Source organism: Lolium perenne, chromosome 7 (genome assembly GCF_019359855.2).
Source record: "Lolium perenne isolate Kyuss_39 chromosome 7, Kyuss_2.0, whole genome shotgun sequence".
Taxonomy (NCBI): domain Eukaryota; kingdom Viridiplantae; phylum Streptophyta; class Magnoliopsida; order Poales; family Poaceae; genus Lolium; species Lolium perenne.
The window spans coordinates 88,960,222-88,983,761 of record NC_067250.2 but is presented as its reverse complement, the minus strand read 5'-3'; the positions used below and the strand labels follow the sequence as shown (position 1 = coordinate 88,983,761).

The following is a 23,540-nucleotide window of genomic DNA, read 5'->3' as shown; positions in this document are numbered from 1 at the left end:
TGGCTTTTTAACTCATTGTCTTAACATGCCAATTCCAGCCCTAGTGGTGGCGGTGGCCATGCAGTGTCTAGTCTACTATGTTCAATAATGCACATGTTTCACATGTTGTTTGATTCTAGCATGCTCCCCTCATTGAACAAGGCCGAATAGGTGGTGTGACAAATTGTAGCTTAATATTTGTGTCTATGTCCATACCACTCAACGATTTAAACTTTTGTGGACAAATGATGCGGCTATTAAGAATTTTGAGGTTAGTAGGGATTACACAGGTGCAGCCATACGCATGGAACAAACTCAAGGTGCAAAAATGAAGATAGAGATGAAACATTCAGAATATATTGATGCATCATTTGTTTTGATAAAAAAATTGTTATCACTGTTTGTTTATTTGCAAATTTTGTTCTCCTCATTAGTGAATCAAAACATTTTCATGAAAAGGTAGTTGATGGCTCCTATTACTTCTAGTGGCGGCATGATCACCATGGATGATACAAAAGAGGTTGTGGTGCATTGGTATCCCTTGATAACTTCCCATCATGTGAAATTATTGCCCCGATGTTTGGACTTGAGTTCTCCCACGGTTTTTGTGTCCAGTATTTTTGCCATATTAGTGTTTTCCCAGGCTTCCAACATCACGTCAATGAAAGGCGGTTCGATAGCCTATAGTTAAATAGGTGTGCTCTTAGTGGTTTAAGCTTCTCACCTTTTATGGTGGCAAAATGTGCACTATTCAAAACTTTGGGGTTAGTTGACATTACTAAGATAGTAAGATGTCAACAGAAGGACCGAACACAGTCGAGGTACAAGAAATGAAGCCAACAATAAAATTTTGAAATACCATCATGCTATTTTTTTATAATAACAATTTTGAAATACCATCATGTAACATTAGAATCCATTAAGAGTCCTTGTTGTAATAACTCAGTTTATTCTTATTTTTAAGTGATTAGTGAAGTGGATCGGTTTACTAAAAAATAACCTGGTGGAGGGTCCTAGCACTTCGGATCCAATAACTCGCGCAATTTTTCGCCACACTGTGGCCAACAATACAAACTTATAAACATTTAGGTGAAACAAATCATGCTAATATTTAGATATTGGAGGGCTCATTCGATTTAAAGGATTTTCATATGATATATGGAAGATTGGATCCTGGATACCTTTTCCTATGTTGGTCCTTCTATTCGCATGCTTGAGATCCCCTAGAATTTTTCTACTCCCTCCATTCACTAGCTTAAGATGTTTTAACTTTGGTGTAGGTTCACCCATTTTTATGTATATTCAGAAACTTTTTAGCATGTAGGTTCACTCATCTTGATTCAATTCTTCTCCACTTTAAAATATGAAAAAAGGTCATACATTGGTGAACGGATGGATCCTATATGACTTAAGTTATGTTGCTTTGATCCAAATTTATGTAGTTTTGTATCATGGGATTAGAAATCAATTGTTGCTCTAGTCATGTTATCAAACAATGTCTAAAGGCTATTACAAATTAGCATACGTTTTTTTGTAAGTAAGATTTTGTTCGTGTCAAATTTCAATTCTTTGACAGAGTGATCAGCAAAATCAGACCGTTTGAAAGAAAAAGCACGTGGCAGGTCTCTCCACTTCGAGTGGCAGCAGCAGCACTATTATAATCGGAGACGACGACAGGCGTCGTACTACGCCTCAGCAGTCAGCACGGTCTCCCACGCACCTCGCTCGCCTCCCATTCCCCTTTGACCATCTTAATCCTAATCACAATCACGTCGTAAAGCAGTAAACCCCGCACCCGATTCAAAGCCTAAACCCCTCCTAACCCCGCTGTTACAGCTCGAGCCAGGCCAAAAACAAGGTCGGCGACGGGCTAGTCCGACGCCGTCCATCACAAACCTCACTCCCGCCTCCCCGCTCCACTCCCCCTGACGCAGTGAGTCACGGCTCACGAGGCTCACGAGCAGCAGCAGCACAAGAATCAGAATCAGAATCAGCAAGCGGCTGCAGCAAACACGAAAGGCCAACTTGATTCGCGGAGGAGCTCGCCGGCGCGAGGGGGGATCTCCTGTGGCTCTCCGGGGCTCGGTCCCCGGATCTTGTTTCGGAGCCCACCCCGGCTGCTCGCCGACGCCGCTCGCTTCTGGGAGGATCGGTTTGTCCCGCGAGGCGCCGCTGGAGGGACCGTTTCATTTCTCGAGGTATTTCCTAGGGTTCTAGTGGATTTCCTTTCCCTTTTTTTCTTATTATTCTCTGGTCAATCTCGATCCTTTTTACCCATTAGGCGATTACCATGCGTTCTTTTTCGCAGGATAGGCGAAAAGGAGCGGCCTCTGGATCGGGGAAAAAGGCAAAGGGGGAGAAACATTTTAGCGCAGTTTCGGTTTTGGGAGTTCCCGGATCATGGATTTCTTCAAGCTCAAGAAGTTCGGGAAGGCCCGGAAGAGCGCCAGGGGTGACCGCGACACCCTAGAGTCCGACGAGGATGCCACCGCCGGGAATGTGGCTTCGGAGGGCGACGTCTACGAGGAGAACCCCGAGGCGGCGGCGGCGGCGGCGGCGGGAGGGGCTGGTTTGGCCAACGGGGGAGTGGAGGATGGGGAAGAGGAGGAGGAGGAGGAGGAGGATGGGGATGACATCGTCAATGACGTGAAGCGGAGGCTCAAGGAGATAAGGAAGAACAACTTCATGGTAAAAATCCCCGAGGACGAGAATGCCGAGGTGGAGGAGGATGGGGACGGCGAGGAGGAGGGGAGTAGCTCTAGGGAGTGGATGGAGTCCGACGTCGGCCAAGGCTTCCCGCTGTGCGGGTTCGACTCGCTCTATGACAAGTACTGCCAGAGGATGCTGGCGTTTGATAAGACGATTACACAGACATTGAAGGATTCAGGTGAAAACTTATAGCAGATCCTAGTCTGTCTTATATGTCTGCATAGGGTTTTTGCATGTTGAGTTGAATGCCACACAATGTGCTTTACTTTGTTCATGCTACCCGGTTGGCTGTATTAGTATTCAGGCAACATTTCAGTTATTGCTCTTCATCTGCTACACAACTGCTATATTTGACCTGTCCAAGTCAACGCACCATCGGATGTTTTTGTGTATATACTAGGTTGTTATATTGATGATTCAGCATCTTACGAGTTTTGATGACCAATAACATGTCGATTCTTATGCTAACTGGTGGTCTCATTTGGTGTGATGTTAGTTGTCATGTTTGACAATTCTATTGGTTGTGGAATTTCATGATTTTCACCTTTTGGTGCTGAGTGTAGGTTGCCGCCACAAAACCTTTGTCGCCTTTCTCCTTGCGCTTGAAACATATGTCATGTGCTGTTTCTTTTCTGCATACTAGCAAAGTGCGTGTTTGTTGCACCGGATAAAAAACAAACCAATATTTGCTCGCAAACATGAAAAACAATTCAACATTTTATACCAGCTGATCTACTTAGGCTTCATTCCTGATTTGTGCTGTATAACACTACAAATTTATCGGGTTTCACCCCACTTTTAAGTCCTCCTATATGTTCCACTATACGACAATCCTGCCAAAATAAAAAATAAATAAAAACACACCACTTTTCAATTTCTGGTGGAGAGGAAAAAGTGAAAAGGCAAGGAGGGGTATGTCGCCGACACAATGTGTGTTTTACTTTGTTCATGCTATCTGGTTGGCCTTACTAGACCTGAAGCAACACTTCAGTTACTGCTCTTCATTTGTTACATAACAACATTATTTTCTACACACCATCAATTTTTTATAGGGTAAATTCCAAAACTTGAATGTTAGTTGTTCATCTTATGAGCTTTGATGGTCAATCATATGTAGATGCTAACTGGCAGTTTGATTTGGTATTATAATAGTTGTCATCTTTGACAGTTCTATTGTTTGAGCAATTTAACTTTTTTACTTTTTGGTGCTGAGTGCAGGCTGCCTCCATAAAACTTTTGTCGTCTTTCTACGTGCACTCGAAACACACGTCATGTACTGTTTGTTTTTCTGGAAACTGGCAAAGTGCACGTGCGTTGCACCAGATATATAATAAACCAATATGTGCTCACAATCATGAAAAACAGCTCAGCATTTTGTACCAGTTGAACTACTTAGGCTTCATCCTGGTTTGGGTTGTATACCATTGCAATTATGTCAGGTTTCACCCCAGTTTTAGTCCTCTTACATGTTCCACTATGTTGCAATCCTCTTAAGTTTTAAAAGATAAAAAATAAATAAAAGCACTCCACTTACTTTTCAATTTTCGGTTGAGGAAAAAGTGAAGGCATGGCGCAGTATGTCGTCGACACAGAGCTGTAGCAATTGAAGGGGACATGGGAGAGGCATTGGAAAATTTAAATCAGGATGATAGTTCAGAATTTTGAGAAGACGGCGATTAGAGGAGAGGTGGAAAGAGGACCATGGCTGGGGAAGAAAGACGGTGGATGGAAGAATCGTGAAGAAAATGATTTGAGGCTACTTTAATAGATTTTCTCTCTATTTTGTCAGTTTTGGTATGGGTTAGATGGTACAAAGTCATTTTAGTCTATTTCTTTGTAAAGGGTCCCACATGTAAAAGTAAAACAGGGTGAGTGAACTCACAACCAACTTAACCTTTAGAAATAGGGAAGATACTAGCAAAGTGCACGTTCTTTGCACCAGATAAAAAAATAAACCAATATGCATAAACATGAGAAACAATTCAACATTTTATACCAGTTAAACTACTTATGCTTCATCCTGATTTGGGCTATATAAATTACAAATATGTCGTGTTTCGCCCACTTTTAGTCCTCTTACATGTTCCACTATACGACTATCCTCTCAAAAGAAATAAAATAAAAACACACCACTTTTCAATTTTCGGTGGAGGAAAAAGTGACAAGGCATGGAGTGATGGAGGGGCATGTCGCCCACATAGTGCTGTAGCAATTGAAGGGGCCACGTGAAAAGCATTGGAAATTTGAAGCAGGATCATAGGAGTTCAGAATTTTGGGACATTAGAGGGGAGAGGTGGCAATAGGACTGGCTGGGGAAAAAAGACGGCTGATGGAAGAATCATCAGGAAAATGATTCCAGGCTACTTTAGTAGTTTTTCTGTCTATTGCTGTCATACTCTTGGTATGGATTAGATGGTAAAAAGTTATTTCAGTCTATTTTGTGCAAAAGGTCCCACATGTAAGGGTAGAGCCGGATGAGTGAACTCACCACCAACTCAAACCTTTAGAAATAGGAAAGTTGTTGCTGCTTATTAGATTGTTATTTGCGATTTGCGGGTTCCTCCTCCTCTTTGTTATGTAATACTGCTTCTCTTATGCATGTAGATATCTTATCAAATTAGACGATTTGTTTGCTGTTTCATAGAGTGCAGATAATCCATAAAACCATCCCTTTCATCTTTCTAATATTTGAAAAACAACTTTCCAGGGTTATTCAACATCTCAAAAAAGTCACCTAGATCAGCATCCAAATTGGCATCAACCTTGCGCAGTCTCTCATTCAAAAAGAGGGATGAGCTTCAGGAGGACTGCGAGCATCTGCAGCAGCAGCAGACCGAGGATGACCCTTACCAAACACTCGAGACCGCATATGTTGCTCATGTTTCCTTAAGCTGGGAGGCTATTCATTGTACTTACATGCACCTGAGTCTGATCCTGGCAGCACAACCTGAGAACCCTACCACCTATAGCTGTGCTGCTCAAGCATTTCAGCAGTTCCAGGTTCTGTTGCAAAGATTTATTGAGAATGAACCATTTGAGCAAGGATCAAGAGTTGAGATCTATGCACGTTCTCGGAGTTCCTTGTCTAAGTTGCTCCAGGTCCCCACTTTTCAAGGTATGATGCTTTGGATTATATTTATTACAGTTTTTTTACCACAAATGTATCCTATCATCTGACATTGAAATTCACAACAGACGGCAGTGCAATTCACTCTTGAGTTCTCTTGGTGAATTATTTGATTTTGTAATCAATTTGTGTTGCCACATCACAACTTGTTTTAATAGCCGTTATGTTTGATTGGTTAAGTTTCAGCATCTTGTTCTAAATTCTTATGGATTGCACAGAGATAACCAACAAATTGTAGTCAGCCTTCTGAGCTCTGATATATTGTACATGTTACACCATTGTTTATATTGAAAACATCACAAGGTATAAGCACTTCGCAGAACTAGAAGTACCACTGCCTATGTTTAGCTGCACTAAAGGTACTGTATAGTATGATGTTGTAGGGTGCTCCCATGACACACAACAGACAAACACGCATATTTTTTTGTTTGGTTTTGTGGTTTTAATCTTGTAATGTACCTGAAATGTGAGCATTTATTATTACTGGTATATCTTATATCACGCGATCAGGTCAACTCGTTCTTTTCCCTATACAACTAGATTACATTGTTAAGTACTCCCTCTGTTTCTATATATAAGGTGTATAGTTTTTTGAGAAAAATCCTTTGAATATAAGGTCAGTTGCGTTGCACAACTTGTCTGGACAATTTTTTTAGGGATGTGATTGGGTTTCCTTATCTTTTACAAACTCCTCTATTTTCTCACGTCAATTTTCCAGGGGCAATCCCGCCTAAACCTGGTGTAATTTTTGCTCGACTTGCATTCTTTAATATCCGTGCCAAAAAGTATACACCTTATATCTATAAACGGAGGTAGTATATTGTATCTGATCAGGTAGACTGTAATAAGCTACTCTCAAACAAACAAAAAAAGGTAGACTGCTATTGCCCTGTTAGTACATGAATGTGATAATTTTAAAAAATACTGGTAGTGAATTTACAACCATTTCTGGATAAACAGAGAACAACTGACATTTCTGATCTAAGATAATTTTTTGATCTGACACTATTCTGACGTGTATTTTTTTTTTGGTATAGTCTGCTTTTGACTAACAGCTTGGACCTTTCAGTCAATAGTTCATAGTTCAAACCTCACTTACTGTTAAAGCTTGCTTTCATTCACTGGTATGGTTGAAATTTTAGATGACAGCAAGTTCATTTTTTATTTTCAGCCACACATAATAGTTTCTATTTTAAATGCCTCTTGTATTTAAAACCTGCAGGTGCATATGGTTTTATTTGTTTCCTAGTACTCCCACTAGTGAACAGAAACCGATGCCATCTCGGGTTAAGTGCAGTTGAACTTAGGCTCGATATCTGTTAACTATTTAGGTTGGATACATGATATCAATATATCATGTAGATAGTCCAAGTCATCGTGTAGATTTGGTCTCGAAGAATAATTTTCAAAATTTCTTGCGTGTTATAAATATAGTGCATCGGAATTCAATGGTCAAAGATTACGCTGGGAACCATGTGCGATATTCAGGACGTTATATCTGAAAATCTGCGTGATAAAGCTCATGCTAGTAAAAGACGATACGGATGGTGACAGAACTCTCATGCTATTATGAGGCTGCATGATTCGTACTGTTGATAATTGTTATGTGTATGCTGTTCTGTACATGGAAAATATGCCGCCCAGGAGTAATTGACAACAAGTTCTGTTCGTCTTATTTCCTGTACAGTCTTATTCATGGTGGAAATGGTTATGGTTAGCTAGGCTGTAGGAGAATGGGTGGTATATCGTGGGAGTCCTGTTTACACTTTACACACATGGATTGTGTTTGTCATATTAAATGAGATGCGGAGTGTGTCCCTTCCAGGTTATTTTGAGTGTGGTTCTCTTTGGCTTGTACTAGGTGAATAGGACAGTAAGATTATCATTCAATGGCGTACACACAATGCACATGCTACAAGCCAATCAAATCTTCTGTACAGTGTGGCATCAATTATGGTCGATATGTACTGCTGTTGAATCTGTCTTCTTTCTTGTTTTCTTACATTCATCTTGGCCAAAGAAAATTAGCAGCAGCCAGGAGTATATAACGTCACTCAGATTACTTTGAAGATGGTAACACCTGAACCCTAAGAACCGCATGTTGCCTACTTTTAAGATCCGCACATGTGCTCAGCCTATGACTGAAGTGGTGAACAGAAGTAAGAACATTCTACTCGCAAATGAAGTGGCGAACAGAAGTTTTAAGAGCATTCTATTAACAAATTTAAAATATGTCAGTTGCCATGCCCCATGATTTCCTCATTCTTTGTATGTAACTTCCAAGATTTTCTTCAGTCTGGCCTGGTCGTAGGACTTGGTTATAAATTTTACCAACTTGAAACTTAAGTATTTTGCTCCTATAATGCTTGGTTAAATGAGCGATGGATTTTTCCTATGTACTGTAATGTTGAATCTGCGATGTGTAGTGTGTAAGATCTGATAGCAAAAACCCTTTCATCTAATTTCGACTTGAGGTTCCAGTAAAGGCAAGCCCTTAGTGCAATAAATCCTAGTGTTTCTACTTTTGCTGTGCCCTACCTTCTGTTCCTTGTTTGTTATGGAAAAATAAGCTTTTGTCTATTATGTTCGGCATATACATTTGAACTATTTTTTCTAGCTTTGTTGGGTTAGAACTTTACAGAACCCTTCTACCACTGCTCGTGTAATGTACTTCTTGGCATGTCTGTGTTTATTCAATGCCATACTCATTTTGATATGTCATATTGCTTCTCGTTCCTGTTTTGTCTGTTCAGTTGCGGAAAGGAAAGATAATGATGAAGACCAAATGGAAGCATCAATCTTCGCATCTGACCTCATCAAATTATTAGAGGAGTCCATCTTAACTTTCCGTCTTTTCCTGAAGAAAGACAAGAAAAAGAGTAGTGCCCTCATGAGTGTTAATGGCCACACAGGAAGTTCGATTCAGCAAGTTCAGTCCTCTCTGGATAAGGTTAGACTTTGTAACTCTCGCTCGTAATAAGGCTGCAAATATCAATTCTGTGTTATCACCGAGTATTTTTCAATCTGCTGTCTTGGTTTAGATACAGTATGTCTATCTTTTTCTTCAATGATGATACAATTAAAACCCAGCTAGTAGTTGAACGCAGTTTTCCTAACGTGCTTGTGGTATTCATCGAATACAACATAAAACGTTTGAAGCTTATTTGCATGGATATGGTAGTTGTTGCCTTGAAAATATATGCAGTTGTAAGTGTTTACATGTTACGATTTTACTTGCTAATTGATGCATATCACTGACCCTGCAGAAGGAGATGAAGGTGAAAGAGCTGTTCAAGAAGAAAAAGGGGAATAGCAAGACCTGGCCAGGCACAATGGAGGAAGTCCAGCTGCTGTTTGCCCTGACCGACATCAAAGTTGTGTCGAGGGTGCTGAGAATGGCAAAGCTCAGCAAGGAGCAGCTGCTGTGGTGCGAGGAGAAGATGAGCAAGCTGGATCTCTCCGACAACAAGCTTAGGCGCGATGGCTCCCCCATTCTTTTCCCCTGTTGACGCATTGTCTGTGGCATCTGTCTAGTTTGCAGAGCTAGCGAGCATGGCTGTCCTCTGAGCTTCTAGCATTGCCGTCCTTATGGCATATATGTACATTCTAGGTTCAAAAAATGTTTATACTAAAGGTGTAATGCCTGAAAAAAGATCGGTGTTGCATCCCAATTCCGTTGCTCTGCATTAGCTTGAGGTCTTATGCAGCATATTAGCCGCATATGGTTATAAGCCACTGGCTAAAACTCAAAAATAAGAACAGCTGGTAAATTATGGACATCTCTGCAAGCTGTGAATGAAAATTCAGCTAGATTTGCAGAAATTGTCTCATGTTGGGGCTAGGACCAGTGCCGTCTGCCGTGGTGTACCCCTGCAAGCCAGTTTCTCAGCTGAATAGTCTGACTGTTGGTGGGCCTTCTTTTGCAAGTGAAGCTCAAATGTTCTGCATCATCACAACCAGCATCAGCCATAGCTCATGAACACCACTAAATTCCTGCTGCCACAGCAATCAATGGTGGGGGTCATAAGTGTGGTTGTGTGCCTGCATGCATGCAGTGCTAAGCAAACTGATCATTCACTGTGCCCTGCAATTCATGGGCCATAAAACTTCACTGTGCATGCTGATTCATCTATACCTCTCTCCTTGGACCACTTTGACATTGACAGTGGAGCATTTTCCTACAACTAGCCTACCAGTACAATACTGCAATACTTGTTTACCTGCCGATTTGGAAATTTGTTGAGACTTTCTCATCACAAGAGCCCCATCATCTGACAGTGATGGGCATCTGGCAGCAGTAATAACCTTGATAGAATTCCTTGGTGTGATGCAGAACTTGCCATGTATGTACCAATTGGATGCAGCAGGTCATGTGATGAAGGCAGGTGCAGCCATTCTTCAGTGCTGACTGATAGAGAAGGCAGAGATACTTTATTGGGTTGGATCTTTCTTAGTTGGTCTACAGTGAAGTTTCACCAGGAACAGAACACGTACGATAGTGTCTCTCTTTCCTCAAGTGAAGAAGTGTAGGTGGTTTGATTTTCTATGGTGGTTTTGGTAGGTAATGAAAGCATGAAAAAGAGTACTGTAAATCAAATGCTACACAATATGCCCGGGCAGGAGAAGTACAGGTAAAGGGCATTTGGATCTTGGTTCCTGTACCCATGAGCGGTCATACTTCAAGCCTTGGACTTCTTGCTGTGAGTGAGCTGTGTGTGTGCACAGTACACTCTAAGCTTGCAGTCTATAACTAGGCTAGTGCTAGACACTATGCAGTAGTACATGCATCAGAAGGTAGAAAAATAATGCTAGCACAACATGGGCAGATCTATTCGCCATAGGTTCTGTACATGGCTCTTCTTGTAGACACAGTGACACTATGCTATCATAAACCCGTGCAGATGCAAGTCTGGTTTACTGACGAGAGAAGTAAAACAATAAACATGTCAGCTTTTTTCTCATGTCAGGATTTCCGATCATTTGAACCAGTTGATCTTTGTAGGAAAATGCATCTCCAGTACCGTACTGGTTAATTGCATTTTCAGCAGAAAAGGGAGTCTAGTCTCTAATGGATGAAAAATTGACCACTAGTAGACTGAGGGTACAGTATGCATGTGCTTGATTGGACAGCGCTCAGTATAGTTGCTCTCTCCCCTAGACAAATTCCAGTCTTTCTTTTCCTACTTATATATTTCACCTTGATGGTCCACATGGTACTGATGAAAAGAGCAAGTTGAGATTCTTGCTGCGTCCTAAGAGCATGGCATTTGATTAAGGTTAGACTTGTACTCTGCTGTGGATCTAGCAGCAGTAATTAATTAATTAATTAATTGAGAGACAAATTTGGCCATGTTTCTGGCAATCATGTCTTCTTCCGATCCGTGAGAGACTTTGGGGAAAGCATGCAGCGGCATGTTGTGCTTGTCATCTCTCATGCTCTGACTTCTGATAATAGTTTAGCAAACTCTAAGCAGATTGCAAGGCGACGGCCAGAGGATGTAACCAAGTGCTGGCTGCTATATGAGATTTTTGTTCGGAAAGGAGTGAAGAACTGCTCTTCTCCATTCTTTCTTCTCTTCTCAAGAAGGTGATGGGCGAAAAGATGAGGAAATGGTGGAAGTTCATATCCTATGGAAATACATAATTCGAATTTTTTTCCTTGTGTATTGTTCCTTTTGATAACCTCCTAAAATCTTGAGCTTCCAAGTTTTAGACAAACAGTTTCGAACGACAAGGTCTTCCCATTCTCATTGTTTTCTTGTAAAATGTATCTATTACTAGATGAAAAGGAATTTATGTGCACAATTTTGAGTGATTGTGCGAGATAACTTAGCGAAAAGTGTGTCCCTTTAGAGAGATAATAACTGTGTGAAAAGGCCATCTGTTAGCTAGCAAATTTTCATCTTGCCTAAGTTTTCTTATTGAAAGATTAAAAGATAAACAAGGGTCGTAGTTTCTCAACCCACGGGGACAAGCTTTTGGATGAACGGGCACCAATCTAACCTACAGGGATAATTAGTTACAAATTAATGTCTTCTTCTGATCTAGCAGCAGTAAATTAATCAACCTGAGACAAATTTGGCCATGTTTCTTCGCAATAGTGTCTTGTTCTGATCCGTGAGACTTCGGGAAAAAGCATGCATCGGCTTGTTGTGCTTGTCATTTCTCATGCTCTGATAATAGAGTATAAAACTCTACCTAAGCTGACCGCAAGGCTGCAACTAGAGGATCTAGGCAAGTGCTCTTGGTACGAGATAAAGAACTGCTCTCCTCCCTTGTTCTCTTTTCAAGCAGTAGACGGGCGCAAAGATTACAAAATAATACCACATCCGTCTATAAATAAGTGACTCAATTTCATCTAGATGCAAACATTTCCAGTTTCCTTGAGCATGCAAACATTTCCATGAGCATTGCCCCTTTTAGTAACCTCCTAATCTCCAGTTTCAGAGTTTTACACAAATTTCAGTTTGAATAGAAATATGTTTCCCCCTGAATGCACAATCAGTCATTCTTGTGCACAGTTTTGCAATCATTAAGCAAGGTAAGTGAGCAAAAGACCGTCTTTTAGCAAGATAACTTGAGTGAAAAGGCCAGTCTTTTAGCAAGAAGCATTTCTATCCTGCCTAGTTTCCTTTTGTAATAAAAGACTTAAAGATAAATACGGATCATAGATTTTCGACCGTAGGGGCAAGGGTTTTGGATGAAATCTAAAAGCATCCAGGGCAAAATAAAGTTGTGAGAAAAGGGAGTCAAGGAAAAAAAAAAATCAAGGGGCAAGGACACGCGGAGGAATCTTTTATCTCTTTTGCTTTTTTCGTCTCTGAGAGACAAGAGAGGGAGGGAGGACATGCATGCTAAACAAACCATGCTTTATCTTTTTGAAAATTCCCATGCATGCTCGTCTCCGTCCACACCATAATAGATAGAAGAGGCCCTTTCGGAAGTACCTTTGGAGCAAGATAGAAAACATTCTCTTCTTCCTTGTAGAAGTGTCATATCATGTCACACATGTTCCTAGAGGCTAGACCGACTTCATTTACCGTTCAACACGATTGCACTAAACTTTCTTGTCGCCGTCGCCAGGTTCGACTCGCACCTGATTCCGTCAATGCTACAGTACATTCCTGCAAATTAAATTATAAACACGACCTTGGAGAATGAGTCATGCGAAGAGTTTGCATGGACGGCCGATTGCTTTCCAAAACGTGGGTGGCCAAATTACGGACGGTACAAACTTTGCAACCAAGAAGATGAACTCATGATTCATCTTTTCTTCAAATGTTGTATTGTTGTTACACAATCCGGATTTGGAACAAGATTTTCGGACGGCTTGGGATAACTATGGTGGGCATGTCGCTTTGGGAAAACAACAACTCGGTAAAGAAGTGGTGGGAGTCAATTATATATCTACACCATGTGCACCAAGAGAAAATCATTGGTGTCCCTATCATGCTCACCTTGGGAGATTTGGAATGAGCACAACGCAAGGGTCTTTCGCAATAAACTTAACACACATACGATTGTTATGGACAAGATCAAAGTACGGACGGTTCTTTCGAGCGTTGCGGGTGCGAAACATTTGGGTTATCATGCCGCGAGAGTAGGTTTGGTGGCCTCGTGTTCGAATTGTATTTCCTGTAAACCTTCTTTCTAAATTAATGAGACGAGGCAAAAAAAAACTTACCTATATTTTAGAAAAATATTAAAATTCTACACCTATGGGTTGATGCAAGACAGTAGAAGGTAGTAGACGTACGAAAGATGAACCTATGCACATGGATTATTCCTTGTGCTGGAAAATAATGCAAGCCACTAGCTACTTAGTTAGTGCACAGGCATCTGAGGAACCTTCATCTGAAGTTGAGCAACACCTCAAAGGATAATGGGGCATCTATTCTCTCGAGTCTTTTCAATCCTCGTATTTTTTTTCTAGCATGAAATTGTTGTGTGGGGTTCACACCTTACGCATGCATGCATGCCACACGCGATAGATCACGCTATCCTCCATTAAACATTTCTTTCTCCGGTCACAATTTTTGCTCTATTACGGTTCGTTGAAAAGGGTTTTGTTTGTTCAACTGAATTGTCCCCTAGTAGATGGGGAACGTGAGATGCATGAAGACCGTGTAGAGCGGCACGCACGCATGAACGCCAGCGCCTAACCTACCTGGTCATCACAAGTTTGTGCAAAAGGTTCGGATGATAAAGGGGAATGGTAAAAACACTTGTTTGACATGAGTAAAAAACATATACAAGTAGAATTCTGGGCAAGGGCTGAGAGCATCTCCAGTCGCGTCCCCCAAACCGTCCCCCAAAGGGCGCCGGATCGAGCGTTTGGGGGACGTGTTTTGTTCGTGCCGCGTTTGGGGGACGTCGCTCCCCAGCCGCGTCCCCCAAACGCCGGCCCCAATCAGAAATTTAAATAGATGCATTCAAAAGAGATCGTTCCCGCCGATTCGTCGCGATCAGAGTAGCGGCGATCGATCAAAGTACTGGGCGTGCGATCATATTACAGACCGGTGGTGCATGCAAATTAGAAGAAGGGGTTGGTCGACGGCGTCGTGTCCTGAGTCGACGCAGGCCCGTCGAGCACGACGACCTCGTCGCGATCTGCCTGTTCCTGTGCATGGTGCGTCTGCTCCGTCGCCGACGCGGAGGCCGACGCAGGTGTAGCGATGAAGACGCGTCGCCCGCTCTTCTTCGCTGCCGCCGCCGCCGATGCCGATGCCGCTGCCGGGGCCGCCGCGTCCGCCGCCGCCATTTTGGCTTCGATCTCGTCGAGGATCTGGCCTTTGAAGAAGTTGTGCGCCTCTCGCGTCGGGGAGACATTCCCTCTGTCGACGTTCTCGGCGGGGACATGTCGTCCATGCTTTTCTTGAGCTCCAGCTTCTCCTCTTGCCTCTTGAGCAGCTCGGCCCACCTTTGGTCGGCCTTCTTGTCGCGGGAGATAAAGGTCGAGGAGACGTCGGCGAGGCATTTCGTGATCGACGCCTGCGTCTTCTCAGACGACGCAGCGTCGGCCAAGGCGGCCTTGGCAGCCTTGTTGCCGATAGGACGCCCCGTCGAAGTTGCCGGCCGGCGCGTCCAGATCAATGGCGTCCTTCCCCTTGGACAGCGACAGGCGCGTCAGCCGCCATTTCTCATTCACTTTGAGCTTGCCATAGCAATGCATCAGCGCGAACGGCTTGTGACCTTCCGAGTTCTTGGCGTACATTTCCATGGCCCGATCAAACTAACCAAAGGAAGCAGAGTCATTTCATCGAACACAATGTGGGCGCTACGGATTATGGAAGAAACGATCGTACCGGTTGGGCGACGTCGGCGCCATTGTCGCCTCTGGTCTCTAAGTCCCGATGGTACCCATGGAAGGAGTTCACCGATGCCTGGATGATGGCCCATCGCGTCGACATTGCCTTTTGGCTCCTCTTCATTGTCACTTTCTGGTAGTCGCTGTTGATGAGCTTGCGCTCATCGAACTCGGTCTTGATCCTCGCCCAATACTTCCCGCCTTTTTGGTTGGCGCCGATGATGGAGTCATGGCTCACCGTCGCCCACGACTCGCACAGGCAAAGATCTTCCAGAGGCGTCCACTTCGGGCCTCGTGTGCCCGACGCCTTCTTCTTCTTCTTCTTCTTCTTCTTCGTCCTCACGCCGTCCGCGTCTACCTCCACGAGATCATCGTCACCGGCACCCTCGTCGTCCTCTTCGTCGCCGCCCTCTTCGTCCTCATCGTCGTCCTCCTCGTCGTCCTCCACCCTCCTCTTCCTCGTCGTCCTCCTCAACCCCGTCGTCCTCCTCGGCACCGGCGCCGTCGTATTCGAGCGGACCCTGCGGCCGGTGAAAGGGTCGCCGTCCGGATCGGGGCACAGCTCGCGCTGCTCGTACGCCGGGGAGTAGAGGTTGTTGGGGTTGAAGCCGCCGTGCGGCAGCGCATCCTGGTAGTGCGGCGACAAGTTAGGCGTCACGCACCCGGGAGTGGCGGAGGGGCCGTCGTTGTAGAAGGCGGCTTGCGACGGAGAGATCACTCCGGGAACGTACACCGGCATGGACGTACTCCATGGGCTCGCGTTGGTGGCGGCGATACACCGGCCATTACGTGCCGGTGGCCGGCGCGCCGCTCGAGCCTTCTTCTCCAGCTCCACCGCCCTCCGTCCTTTCCGCTCCGCCGTCGATAGCTTCCGGCGCGAGCAATCTTCTTGCCATTCATCGTCGGTCATTCCTTCGAGCTTCTTCTTCGCGGCGCCTTCCGCGGCTTCGCGAACGGCGCTTTCGCCCCTATCGTCGCATTGCCCGGCGGCTTCTTGGCCGCTTTCTTCGCCATCTTTTTGGGGGCTGTCGGCGGCGCCATGGAATGGGGAGAGGGTAGCGGCGGCGGGTGGACGGCGGGAGGGAGAAAGAAATCGGCGGGATAGGAGAAATGAATCGGCGGCGGGATGTGTTTTGGGAGGCCTGTGCGCGGCGGTGTAGGCGCGATTTGGCGGGAGCGGCGGGATTTGGCGGGAGTGTGAGACGAATTTTCCCTGTGCCGCTGACGCGTCGGCCCCGCGCCTCCTCGCCTCTCATTTCGTTGTGTCGGCGTCCGGAGCGTCCCACAATGGGACGGGGACGGGCTCGAGGCGCCGGACACCGTATGGGGCCGCGTCGGACAAAAATGGGCTTTGGGGGACGTGGGCAGCTTTTTGTCCGGCCTTTGAATCCGCTTTGGGGGACGCTTTGGGGGACGCGACTGGAGATGCTCTGAGGGCTTGATTTGCAAGAATCTTTACAGGTTCTCGCTGAGAATTTCACAGAAATCAAAGGGGCTCGAGCAGAATTCGGTTGGCAACCTTCTCTCGATAGAACGGGGCATGTCACGAAGCACGATCACCAAGGCAGGCATGACGCCGGCGCTGGCAGAACTTGCGTGAGCGTGGCGAGAAGAGCCTACTAGGTTCAGAGCAGGGTTGAGGTGACAACAACAAACTTGACGTGATTGGCTATACACCATATTTTATCCATCTACTCCGTATAAGACAGTCATGGAAATAACTCACACGAACCGTCTCGTCATTCATCAAGATCGAACCACCGATTCCCCTCTACCAAGCAAATTTGGTACAGACAAAATCCCTTCCCACTGCTTTCTCAGAACCATCCAAGATTTATTGTTATGGTCATACTTCGGTTTCTATCGTCTAACGTAATAAGTGCTGTCGTATTGCATACCTCCAAACTCCATCAATTTCTGCATCCACCATAAAAAACAAATCTTTCTCTCTAAAAAATACAGTGTCAAAAATAAATCTTTCCTGAAGACGGAGGTTTCCTGAAGCAAAAGAACACTCTGTCCGTGACAAATTTCGGTAGTAAATGAGTAGGGGATATTATTGGGAAATAACCACAAGCGTAGGGTAGCACACCTCAATTCGGCCGCCCTACCCGGGGCCCTTCTTCACCCTCCGCTTTTCTCTCTCCCCTCTCGGTGACTCCTCCTCCTTCAAGCCTTTTGACCGTTGTTGCCTCACTCCCCCTCTGGCCCTCTCCTCCCTCTCTGCCACTGCCACCCAGTCACCCACACTCCTCCCCTTCCCAGTCTCTCTCCCCACAAATCTTTCCTCGGCTCCTTGTTCCTGTACACACTGGAACAGGCGAGAGAGACGCCAAGGGGTTTGGTTGAGAAAAAAAGGGGATAGAGAAGTTCTTCAGTCAATCTCATTCTCAGGTATAGCCGCCGCCCCCTGATCCTAATTTTTATTCTGCGTTTGGTAACTTTGGGTTGTATGTGTATGTAGGCTGCTGCTGCGAACTTCGCATTCCTCCTTTTGTCCCCACCTCCCCCTTTCGTTTCGTTTTGTTTAATGTTTGGAATTGATTTCGTTGGATGAGAGGTTCTCTTCCTCTTCCTCCTGCTCTGGCGAAAGTAGAGAGAGAAAGAAAGTGTCTGCGCCTCGGTGAGTGAGAGAGAAAGGGTTCGTTCTTGTGGAGCTGTTCTTGATCTCTAGAGAGGGAATTCCGGGTGTTCCCAAAAACATCTACGCATGTATGCCACGGTTCCTTCTCTCCCCCTCTGCACCCCGCGCATCCATCTCTGCATCTCTCTGCCCCCTGTTTCCCTGCCTTTGCTTCCTCCACACTTCAGAATGATGTGTTTTTTTCCTGTACTGTACACCTGATCTTTCCCGTATAAGATTTTTTGCCTCTTCTTTAATGTGGCAGAATGGGAATTGAGCCGTTTCTTGATGATTATTGCCGCGACCGTTGTGATTTTCTGCCTTTTTTTACTGCACCTGTTGTACTGTTCTGTCTTTTTTCTTCCCTGGTTCCTCATGCATCGGATACTCTGTTCTAGCCTCTTTCAGTTTCTGCACTTCCAATTTCTGGCCCATGATTTTATTTCTCCTTGTTTCAGTTCAGTCGGTTCTGCAAAATTTCAGAGTGGGAATTGCCGTGCCTGCGAGTGTTCATTTTTAGCTGGGGCCCAAAATTCCACCGTTTCTTCCGTATCTTGGTGAACCAGGATGCAATGAGCACTCTTGTGCCTGCCTCTGGTTAGCAAGAGTGGTTGAACATTAGGTTGGAGAACCGGAACTAGTTCTATGCTTCCAGTGTCTCCTTGTCCCCTTCTGGATAGTTTGCCAAGAGCTAGTGTTATTATATCAGGATTTACCCATTATCATCGTCCGAGATTTCAGCCTGCGCCTGCTATTTTGTTCTTATCACTGCATTTTACCTTTGCCCAGCTGCTTAAACACATAAAATTAGTCCGCCGTAGAGCTCTAGGAATTTACTCCGTCCAAAGCCAACAGCTTCGTTCGCCTGTGATGTAAAGCTATGCAACTTCCTCGGAAGCTGACCCCTCATTTCACCTCCAAGTTCCCTTTACTTTCTGTTTCTGCTGTTGTTGCTTATGATTTATAGACATTAAGATTGCTGTTTGTACTACTATCACTTAAAGAATACTGTTGCTCGGAGCTCGGATGGTTCATTGGTTTCACCCACCACCGTCCTCACTCTGTTATCTTCACAGTGCACTGAACTGAATGTAGTGTCGTTGCCCAGTCGATTTACTGTAACCATGATTCTGCGGGTGGAGACAGTAGGACCGTTCATGTCTTGCTGGGCCAAGGATTATATTCCTAATAACTTTCTTGCTTTTTAGCCCTCTTTTAGGAGGGAAGAATGTTTCTTCTAACAGAAAAAATGTGTAGGGTATGGTTTGCAGTGTGGTATTTCATTCGCAAAGGAGCATCTTTCTGTAGTCTTGTAGCTCTCACCCCCCCCCCCCCCCCCCCCCCTTTCAGTAGAGAATTTTTTGGGGGCTTGTGATAAGGTAGTTGCAGCCTGATTTTGTTGCTTGTTAAGTCGTTGATTTAAGATCCCAATAGTCAATCTTAACACTCCTGATCGCCTGTTGGTTCTGAATAGCCTATGCCTGAATTCCCTTCTGATGCAAAATTTGATTTCATACAGTGAGTACGGGCTTGCTTCTGAAATCTCTGAAACTTGCCAGATAGTCGGTTGGTACGAGTCGCCTACCCGGTCATTGGCTTCAGCCGCAAGCCTGCAATGCACAGGTTACCAACAATCGATCATTCTACAATCTTAGGTAATTCCTGAACTAACACATGATACCTGGTTTCTTGAAGCAGCAACTTACCGGTTACCTTCCTTTTTTGTTTCTCACATGTTAGACTCAGAAGTTCTGACCCGGGCATGACATAGTCCTGAAACTGCAAGACTCTGGAGACATGGGATGTGCTGCTTCCAGGTTAGAAGATGAGGAGGCTGTCAAGATGTGTAGGGACAGGAGGGACTTCATCAAGCAGGCACTGGAGCAGCGCAACCGTTTCGCGTCCTCTCACATTGCCTACATCGAGTCCATGAAATGTGTTTCGATGGCCCTGCAGAGGTTTGTTGCCACAGATGATCACCTTGAGCTCATGTTTGACCCATTCATCTCTCCTGTCAAACACAAGCCAGAGATCCTTGGCCTGCCTTATGGTTCATATGAGAAGAGGACTGTTCATGTTGCAAAGTACCTGAGGTCAGGTCCAAACCCATCAGTCTCAGTTGAAGAGGCTCCACGGCCTGTGGAAACAATCCGTGTTGAATCACATTATCCCATGGATAGCTATGGTGGCACAGATAGATTCTTCGCGGAGAATTCCTCATCGATGAGGCCATCTTCTTACAATGCACCTTATGACAGGCCAAACTACGTAACTCCATCACCCCAGGAACCAGTGAGGAATTCTTCTTATTACATGCCACCTTATGACAGGCCAAGCTATGCAGCACCCCAGGAGCCAGTGAGGAATTCTTCTTATTACACGCCACCTTATGACAGGCCAAGCTATGCAACACCCCAGGAGCCAGTGAGGAATTCTTCTTATTACACGCCACCTTATGACAGGCCAAACTATTCAACACCCCAGGAGCCAGTGAGAAATTCTTATTACACGCCACCTTATGGCAGGCCAAGCTATGCACCTGCTTCACCCCAGGAGCCAATGAGGACATCTTATTACGCATCTCATGATAGGCCAAACTACCCGCCTCCGTCACCCCAGGAACCCGAATCATCACAGTGGGACTCCTTCTGGAACCCGTTCTCGTCGCTGGACAGCTATCCGTATCCGCGGCCTCGGAGTGGCTATGACAATGTGGTCACCGATGATGAATTGGCACGGTTACAGAGGGTAAGAGAGGAGGAAGGAATCCCAGAGCTCGAAGAGGAAGATGATGAGTGTCAAGAACGTGCACGGATGCACAACAAAAAGGGGGAGGAGGAGGAGGAAGAAGAAGATGATGAATCTGACGAGGATGATGACGATGATGAAGAAGACGAATGTGAGCATTCAGATGATCAAAGATGTATGGCTTCTAATGAAGGTGCTCGCCCTGGGAATTCTGAGGTCAATGTCAAGCAAGATCTAAAGGCATTTCAATCCAAAGGTGTTCAATGTGCAGACTTGTCCGAACCCCGTAATGCAGTAGACCTTGAGATCAAGACACATAAGAAAGAACTGATGAGGAACAAAGTAGCAAATGCAGAAGAAACACCCGGTTTCACTGTGTATCTGAACCGAAGGCCAGCGAGTCTGGTCGAGGCTATGAAAGATATTGACAGTCAGTTCTTGGGGATCTGTAGTGCTGCTCAGGAAGTCTCACGGATGTTGGAGGCAAGTCGAGCTCAATATTCAACCTCAAATGATCTTTCTGGTACCACTTTTACAAACCAAAACTGAAGTTATTTAAAATATTTCAGATTCCATTCACTCAACTTACCCATGAAATTTGTAATGCAGTAAAGATGCTAAACCCAGTCGCACTTTTGCGATCTGCATCATCCCGGTCATCATCTTCGCGGTTCCTTCTTGCTTCCTCGAGCTCAATAGATGATCTCTTTGACAATGATACGAGCAGCTGTTACTCTGAAGAATCCTGCAGTACAATGTCTGGAAGTCATCAGTCAACTCTGGATAGACTGTATACATGGGAGAAGAAATTGTACAAAGAAGTAAAGGTATGATCATTCTCATCAGTCACAAACTTGTACCAACAGAGCAATCTAAGTGATTAACGGAAGTCATGCCTGCATTTTTCACTTATAGGCGGGTGAGCGGTTAAGACTTGAGTATGAAAAGAGGATGGCACATTTGCGGAGCCAGGATGAGAAAGGGGAGGAGCCTACCTCTGTTGATAAGACTCGTGCAGCATTGAGAAGCCTACATACTCGGATGAAGGTCTCAATACACACTGTTCAGTCAATCTCAAGAAGAATAGAAGTTCTAAGAGATGAGGAGTTGCATCCTCAACTTATGGAGCTTGTCCAAGGGTATGCTTCTGCTCACCATTGAGTTTGTACATTAGTTCAAGATTTCATAAATAGTATGTTAATTGGTTAAACAATGTGCATATCAACTAAGAGTAGTTGATAGCCAGCTAGAACTTAGAGTTTTCACAGTTGACATACTTGGAATTTACTGATGGTTTCCAGCAAACATAAGGTAAATATCTGTTTGGGTAATGATTATAGTAGGCATATCGATGAAGGAATGCATGTAAATTTAAGTGATGTGCCATATTTGAATGATATAATGACCATATATATAGTTCCTTGAGTAACTCATTGGCTGGTTAACCTGATCGAGAGAACCTGCTAGAAAAATGTTTCAAGGCTGATTTTAATGTTCAGTTATCTTGGACAGAGAACAGTTTTCCAGATCATTTAGATCAAAGCTTAAACATAGAAGGATGGAGTATCATAGAAACTCAACTTTTCAAGGTCGAATTCTTACAATACTATAGTAGTAGGCTTCAAAACTTGTTCTGCCATCAGTATACTTGCATTAACAGCAGGCACAATAATTATTCAGAACATAACTTGTAGTGGCAACAAAAAGGCTGAAATTTTAATCATGTTGTCTTCTCTCAGATAAAATCAGGTACAAGGCCATCATTACCGTTGAGAAAAAAACTATTGCTTGTAGTTTTAGTGTTTTCCTAGCATATCGTGTAAGCATAATAACACGTTGCGGTTAGAATCGCATCTCGCACAATGAAAAAGTGTCCAAAACTGTTCTAGTACAGGATTGCAACTTTCGATAATAACACAGCTGTTCTTGCATCGTGCAGACTATCACGGATGTGGCGAGCCATGGGTGAACGCCACAAAGCACAGAAGCGTACCATCGACGACGCCAAGCTTCTCTTCCTCCACCATCGCGCATCGGCTGCGACCGCCGTAGCTCTCGGTCATCCGGAGCCGAATACGCCGCCTCCGGCCGCTGTCGCGCTCGAGTGCGAGGTCCGAGCCTGGCGCGGTGCCATGGAGGCCTGGCTGTCGGCACAGCGCGCGTACGCGCGCGCCCTGGCCGCCTGGGCGCGACGCTGCCTGGGCATAGGCACAGGCGCCGCCGCGCCACGCGCCATGCCGCCGGCGTTCCTCGTGTGCATGGAGTGGGGGCTCGCGGTGGACGCGGCGTCCGAGGCGCGGGTGATGGATGGGCTGGACTTCTTCGTGGCCGGCGTCGGGTCGGTGTGCACGGGCGCCGCCACGGGCATGGAGGGCATGGCGGGACGCGTGCTCTGCGCCGGCATGGCGGCCGTCACCGGCGCCATGGCCGAGTTCGCCGCGGCATCTGCGGATGGCTACGACGCCGCGGTGTCGGCGGCGATCGCGCGGCCGCGGGAACATGGGGAGAAGGAAAACGCGGCACAACCGCCGCCACACTAGCGAAATTCCTGTTACATGTAGCTAGGGAGATGAAGCATGCAGTCACATGTGTAATTTTGTAGCTATAAAAGTGCAATTTCAAGGCTGATTATTGTGATTGATGGTTGATCCAGTTTATATTAGCATCAGTAGCAGTGTTACCCCCAGGTGGTTTTCTTATTGAAGTTTGATCATCGGCGAAGCTTGTACGAACAGTTATCGCTCAAATTTTGGCCGCTAAAATCTTGTACTGGGTGCATGCATACCACTACCGCCACTTTACCACAACTCTCCAGCCGCAAAATAACAAATATTTTAGCACAATGTTAAAATAAACACCAAACTTAGAAATTCAAATTAACAGGCGCTGGTCATCTATCAAAACGATCACAAATCGCATATGGTTCATACAAACACACATGCCATCAAGTGACAATCTTATCGAGACAAGATGATTTTCTTCATTTTCTTCATACCATCCCCTCATCATGTGTCCATAAGGGTTAGGCTGGCTATCAAAACCCAGAC

The 23,540-nt window shown here is 45.0% G+C and overlaps 2 protein-coding genes across 5 annotated transcripts; both read left to right on the top strand.

The window, feature by feature from the left end:
* The first annotated feature begins 1,694 nt into the window (after positions 1 to 1,694).
* LOC127316717 (uncharacterized) lies at positions 1,695 to 9,486 on the top strand. Of its 2 annotated transcripts, none has more exons than XM_051347175.2 (5): positions 1,695 to 2,177; positions 2,293 to 2,866; positions 5,396 to 5,803; positions 8,569 to 8,765; positions 9,082 to 9,486. In XM_051347175.2, exons 2-5 carry the CDS (start codon positions 2,380 to 2,382, stop codon positions 9,322 to 9,324), a joined length of 1,335 nt encoding a protein of 444 aa, XP_051203135.1. In that variant the 5' UTR covers positions 1,695 to 2,177; positions 2,293 to 2,379; the 3' UTR covers positions 9,325 to 9,486. The 2 variants fall into 2 exon arrangements, with proteins under 2 accessions (XP_051203135.1, XP_051203134.1); XM_051347174.2 differs by having other exon boundaries at positions 2,288 to 2,866.
* A 7,798-nt stretch (positions 9,487 to 17,284) lies between these two features.
* Positions 17,285 to 23,161, top strand: LOC127316718 (uncharacterized). 3 transcript variants are annotated; one of them, XM_051347178.2, is made up of 6 exons: positions 17,285 to 17,516; positions 19,305 to 19,400; positions 19,486 to 21,016; positions 21,103 to 21,320; positions 21,409 to 21,632; positions 22,433 to 23,161. In XM_051347178.2, the coding sequence occupies exons 3-6, from the start codon at positions 19,543 to 19,545 to the stop codon at positions 23,031 to 23,033; spliced, it is 2,517 nt and encodes an 838-aa protein (XP_051203138.1). In that variant the 5' UTR covers positions 17,285 to 17,516; positions 19,305 to 19,400; positions 19,486 to 19,542; the 3' UTR covers positions 23,034 to 23,161. The 3 variants fall into 3 exon arrangements, with proteins under 3 accessions (XP_051203138.1, XP_051203136.1, XP_051203137.1); XM_051347176.2 differs by having other exon boundaries at positions 19,265 to 19,400; XM_051347177.2 differs by lacking the exon at positions 17,285 to 17,516 and adding an exon at positions 17,587 to 17,834 and having other exon boundaries at positions 19,265 to 19,400.
* The last annotated feature ends 379 nt before the right edge of the window (positions 23,162 to 23,540 follow it).